This window comes from Neomonachus schauinslandi, chromosome X (genome assembly GCF_002201575.2).
Source record: "Neomonachus schauinslandi chromosome X, ASM220157v2, whole genome shotgun sequence".
Lineage (NCBI taxonomy): Eukaryota > Metazoa > Chordata > Mammalia > Carnivora > Phocidae > Neomonachus > Neomonachus schauinslandi.
In genome coordinates this window covers 3,516,197-3,521,869 of record NC_058419.1, presented here as the reverse complement: position 1 = coordinate 3,521,869, position 5,673 = coordinate 3,516,197, and the positions used below count along the sequence as shown (strand labels likewise).

The following is a 5,673-nucleotide window of genomic DNA, read 5'->3' as shown; positions in this document are numbered from 1 at the left end:
CCCAGACTGAGGATGGAAGCTCTGGGCAGCTGTCCCCTGTTCCCCCCACGAGGTGCAAAAGGCTCTGAAAGGGCAAGAGCTCCTGGAGTGAAATGAACCTTTCAGGGAGACTGTAGGGGTGCATATCTAAGGTTCAAGGGCCACTGGCTCCCCTGCACACTCTGCAGGGGGCTACAGACTGGCGTGGGTTGGAACTGGACCCCAAGAGAGACCCCATGCCCCTGCCCTGCATTTTACATCGCTTTGCTGGGTGTTTGCATTGCGAGGCGAGGGAGGAGAACTTGCTAGAAACAAATGCGCGGTGGCCGGGGCTGGGAGGTGGACTCCGAGCTTGTCACGACGCAAGGTACCTAGGGGATGGGGAGGAGCGGCTAGAGGGGAAGCACAAACAAGGCAGTCGGAAGCAAGACGACACCGCGTTGTGGATTTGTCCAAAAAGAGTTGGAGACCAAAGCGGGGGTGTTCAGGGAGCTCTGATTGGTCGGGGGGAGGGACTTGGGGTGGGGCTAGCCACCTCTTGAGGCTTTAAAAGCTCATCGGAGAGGGGCGGGATGCTGTCATTCGCTCTCTGATTCTCGGAGGGGAAGCAGCTTTCCAGAAGCTCCAGGCTCCTGGTGACAGAGCAGGTGTTCGCTGTCTGTCCGGACCAGCTGGGAGATCCTAAAGGTCTCCGGCAGCAACATGGGGCCTACCCTGGCAGTTCCCACCCCATACGGCTGCATTGGCTGTAAGCTGCCGCAGCCAGACTACCCACCAGCTCTAATCATCTTTATGTTCTGCGCAATGGTTATCACCATCGTCGTCGACCTGATCGGCAACTCCATGGTCATCTTAGCTGTGACAAAGAACAAGAAGCTTCGAAATTCTGGTAAGGCACCCTTCCTTCTTCCTACCCAGCATTCAGCCACTTGCCACCCCTAGGGCATTAGTTCGGGCGCCCGAAATAGGGAACCCTTGGATAGTGCCCTCACACTGAACGTCCCTACCCCCAAATTCCTTGCGAACCTGGGCGGTGATGTTATGCGGGGGCCCCATTAATTTAGAGCTTCTCAAGGCTGAGGGAGCTCAGGAAATTAGCTTTTGGCGTTCAAGTGCAAAGCCCGGGTTCCCGCGGAGCGCGGCAAACCGCTGAGCTCTGCCCCGTCGGAGACCTGATGCAGAGGGAGTCGGCACCCGAGCAGAGAGCGCGGCCACCGTCTGGGGACAGCACGCCGAGCCAGACGCCGCAGAGGTGGCCGCGCCGAGGCGGTGCGGGTCGAATTGATGCGGAGGGAGCCGCGGGGTTGAGGAAAGTTAAGTTCGCGGCGGCTGCGGCGGCTGCGGCGGCGCTTACAGGAGCGCAACGCAGCGGCCGCGCGCAAAGCCAGCCGAGGCCCCGCTGCCGCGGCTCCTGGGGCTCCCGGGCAGCGGAGCACAGACCCCAGCGCCTGAGTGTGGAGCAGGGTGGTCTGAGTCCCCCGGAGCCGAGCTCCGTCCGCCCGTCCCAGGGCGCACGGCGGAGAGAGCAGAGCGGCGGTCTGGGCGCAGCCGGCGGTGGCAGCGACGGCAGCGGCGGCGGAGATCGCGAAGTCCGTAAGCGGGGTGTTGGGGGTCTCGGGGCGGGGCGGGGCGGAGGAGAGGCCCCGGAGCTTGGCGTCTGGCGGGGGTGGGGGTAGAAGACCGCAGAGCCCGGCGAGGTTGGCGGGAGGGTCGCGGGAGAGCGCAGAGGGGGCGGCGGGAGACGCAGAGAGACTGCAAAGCGCGGGGAGCTGGGAAGGCGTGGGGAGGCGAGCGAGAATCCCCTTGCTACCGGCCAGTGCCCAGGGGAGGGGCCAGCTGCGATCCGGGCTGCGGGAGCCGCGGGAGGCGGCCGGGAGCCGGGACCTGTGCCAGGGGTGGGGGTGGCAGACCCTGCAAAGCGGTAAGCCCCTTTTGCAGGTTGGGCGGGAGAGGGCCGAGAAGAGGAGGGGAGGGGCGAAGGGGCCCGAATTCCGCGCTCGGGTCCCAGGAGGGAGGGGGCGGTGCCCGGGATCTCTGCTGCTGGGATCTCGGCCGGCTGGGGCCAGGGGGCAGAAGGGGGAGACGGGGCGGGGGGAGAGGATCGGGTACCCGCAGGACCCGGCGGGCGGGGCTCGGGGGAGAGGAGGCAGCCAGTGTCTGGGGGATTACTTTGCGGAGATGAGGAATCGCAACTACCATACAAGTTTCAAAATGCCCTGACGGGCACACAGTCACTAAAACGTTCCTTTTAAACTCTGGTGGGCGTGTCTGATTTCTTTTTGGTCCCCTGGAGACGTGGGGCCGCACGCTCGGACCTCACCTTCGCTCCAGCAGTGCGGTCCCAAGGAACCACGGAGCCCCGGGGACCACCTGCGAAGCCCATTCTCTTTCTTTTCTTCTTCTTCCCTTTCCTTTTTTTCCTTCCATAATTCAAATAAAGGTTTTTATGGCTGTCGTGGTTTTGTTTTTAAGGTTTTTCCCTCTGTCTTTTCCACTTTTCTTCTCCCAATTCATTTCTTTGAGAGAAAAACCCTAGAAAGAACCTCTGGGTAGAAAGCGCGGAGGCCGCGCCTTGGCAGCGCTGGCAGGAGGGCAGAGGGAACCACTCCTTTGCCCTTTTAAAAAGTGCTCATTTTCTCCTAGTTCAAGATGAAGTGCAATATTTTGCCAAACCAATGCTAATTAACAACGAGGTGTTTCAAAAAAAAAAGGGCTCTACGCCTGCATTTGGCCTCTTCCTCCTTTTTTGGGAAAGGTTTTGCAAAAAACGTTCCTCCCTCTGCCCTACAAAACGGGAGTGGGGACCGACGCCCCCTCTTCACTTTCCTGTTTAGCCACAGGCTCCAGTAAGGTTTAGCGCAGGGCCAGGGGCTCTTACACAGGGAGCTGAACGTGCGGGTGCGCGACGCTGCGCTGGACCCGCAGGAAGCAGGCACTTCTGCTAATCCCTGCAGGCATTTTCCTGATTGTTTTTCTCCCTACGCACTGTTTTTGGTTTCAGACTAAATTTTACAGGGTCTCCCCCCTTCCCCTCAGTTTTCACTTTTAGCCTACCTCGGAAATGGTAAGTACTTACTGGGCTTGGTCATAGATTATTGTCTGATCCCGTTTTCTTAAGAAGACGACGGCCTCTAGTGCCCTTCCTCAGACTGTTGTCTTAGACGTGTTTTCGTTGTAAAAGCAATGCCAGCCTAGAGAAGGCAGAAGGCTCATTCATTTTTTCGGGGTGTGTGTGTGTGTGGGGGGTGGTTGAGGCTTCCTGACATTCCTTCAATCTCTTCCCTTCCCCCCACACCTCCAGCCTACTCCCTACCCACAGCTTTATCAAGCTCGCCTCCACGCCCCTCCCCCTTCTCTCCCTATCCCCCTGTAGGGAAAAAAGTTCGCATTTTGTTTTTGTTTAAAATGGTGGCAGCGTGTCCGTGCGTGAGTATGAAGGGCTCCGCAAAGGGCTTATGTGCTTACGGCTTTCTGACAGAAGTTTGCTTTTTTCTCAAAGCAGACATGACATTGTTTGAAAGGAAAAAGTTGCACATAGGACAGGTCTCCCAAACCTGGTTGTGCATCAGAATAATGCTTGTATATGAAAATAAAAACACAAGAATATTTCTTTAAAAGAATTCTAGAATTCTAAATTGTCACCACTTCAGCTGGTCTTTTCCTCCAGTTTAAATTTATAGATTTCCATACTTAACCATTTATTTTTCTCTGTTTTTCCCCCCTCTTCCTTCCCTGATATGTTTTTCAGGCAACATCTTCGTTGTTAGCCTCTCTGTGGCCGACATGTTGGTAGCCGTCTACCCCTACCCTCTGATGCTGCATGCCATGGCCATTGGGGGCTGGGATCTGAGCCAGTTGCAGTGCCAGATGGTTGGATTCATCACAGGGCTGAGTGTGGTCGGTTCTATCTTCAACATCGTGGCAATTGCCATCAACCGTTACTGCTACATCTGTCACAGCCTCCAGTATGAGCGGATCTTCAGTGTGCGCAATACCTGCATTTACCTGGTCATCACCTGGATCATGACCGTCCTGGCTGTCCTGCCCAACATGTACATTGGCACAATCGAGTATGATCCTCGCACCTACACCTGCATCTTCAACTACCTGAACAACCCTGTCTTTGCTGTGACCATCGTCTGCATCCACTTCGTCCTCCCTCTGCTCATCGTGGGTTTCTGCTACGTGAGGATCTGGACCAAAGTGCTGGCAGCCCGTGACCCGGCTGGGCAGAATCCCGACAACCAGCTTGCTGAGGTTCGCAATTTTCTAACCATGTTTGTGATCTTCCTCCTCTTTGCAGTGTGCTGGTGCCCTATCAACGTGCTCACTGTCTTGGTGGCTGTCAGTCCGAAGGAGATGGCAGGCAAGATCCCCAACTGGCTTTATCTTGCAGCCTACTTCGTAGCCTACTTCAACAGCTGCCTCAACGCTGTGATCTACGGTCTCCTCAATGAGAATTTCCGAAGAGAATACTGGACCATCTTCCATGCTATGCGGCACCCTATCCTGTTCCTCTCTGGCCTCATCACTGATGTTCGTGAGACTCGGGAGGCCCGTGCCCTGGCCCGTGCCCGCGCCCGCGCCCGAGACCAAGCCCGTGAACAAGCCCATGAACAAGGTTGTGCCCGCGCCAGTCCTGCTGTAGAGGAAATGCCGATGAATGCCCGGAATGTTCCACTACCTGGGGATGCTGCAGCTGGCCAACCTGAGCGTGCCTCTGGCCATCTCAAACCGGCCTCTGGCCACTCCAGGTCTGCTTCTGCCTACCGCAAGTCTGCCTCTGGCCACCATAAGTCTGTCTTTAGCCACTCCAAGCCTGCTTCTGGCCACTCCAAGTCTGCCTCTGGTCACCCCAAGTCTGCCACTGTCTATCCTAAGCCTGCCTCTGTCCACTTCAAGGCTGACTCTGTCCATTTCAAGCCTGCCTCTGTCCATTTCAAGGCTGACTCTGTCCATTTCAAGTCTGCCTCCAGCCACCCTAAACCTGTCACTGGCCACCACGTTCCTGCTGGCATCCACTCCAAGGCTGCCTTCAGCCCTGCCACCAGCCACCCTAAACCCACAACTGGCTACATCAAGCCTGCAACCACCCACCCTGAGCCCACCACTGCTGATAATACTGAGCCTGCTGCCACCAGCCAACCCCAGCCAGTGATCGCCAGCCACCCTGAGCCTGCCGCTGCGGGCCACCCTGACCTTTCTGCCTCCTGTCACCCTGAGACCACCACTACCGGCCCCTTTGAGTGTGATGTCACTGATCTCCCTGAGCCTGTCTGCAGCCCTGCCAGTGGGTCCCCCGAGTCTGCTGCCAGCCTGCTGGAGCTTGCCGCTGCCGCCAACCTTCCTGACCCCACTGTGACCACCACTACCACCAATGATTCCCATAAGATTGTGGTTATTGATGTTGAAGCTGATTCTGATGAAATGGCTGTGTGAAAAATGCTCTTAGGGGTGGCCAAGTAAGTAGTGGTCCACTTTCAAGTTTGTCTAGCATGTGTAATTCAAAGTGAGATAACTTACCGCACCTACACACAGACATGCAGACACAGACTCACACACATGGTGTAAGCTACATCCACCTTGTAGGCATACTCCTTCTTTACATCACTTACTCTGGAGAAGTGTGTGTGTGTGCGTATTTTAGAGACCAGATTTCCCCCAAGTTTGACATCTGTTGTTCTGAGCCTCCCT

General features: G+C 56.6%; 1 protein-coding gene across 2 annotated transcripts; it reads left to right on the top strand.

The window, feature by feature from the left end:
- Positions 1-681: 681 nt before the first annotated feature.
- Positions 682-5,418, top strand: GPR50 (G protein-coupled receptor 50). 2 transcript variants are annotated; one of them, XM_021683467.1, is made up of 3 exons: positions 682-868; positions 3,728-4,881; positions 4,924-5,418. In XM_021683467.1, the coding sequence occupies exons 1-3, from the start codon at positions 682-684 to the stop codon at positions 5,416-5,418; spliced, it is 1,836 nt and encodes a 611-aa protein (XP_021539142.1). The 2 variants fall into 2 exon arrangements, with proteins under 2 accessions (XP_021539142.1, XP_021539133.1); XM_021683458.1 differs by having other exon boundaries at positions 3,728-5,418.
- Positions 5,419-5,673: the final 255 nt, after the last annotated feature.

Bases quoted from the DNA above. Each gene is read 5' to 3' on its own strand.
- GPR50 (XM_021683458.1), top strand. From the start codon at position 682: ATGGGGCCTACCCTGGCAGTTCCCACCCCATACGGCTGCATTGGCTGT. The intron at 869-3,727 runs GTAAGGCACCCT...TATGTTTTTCAG, and splicing joins CAAGAAGCTTCGAAATTCTG to GCAACATCTTCGTTGTTAGC.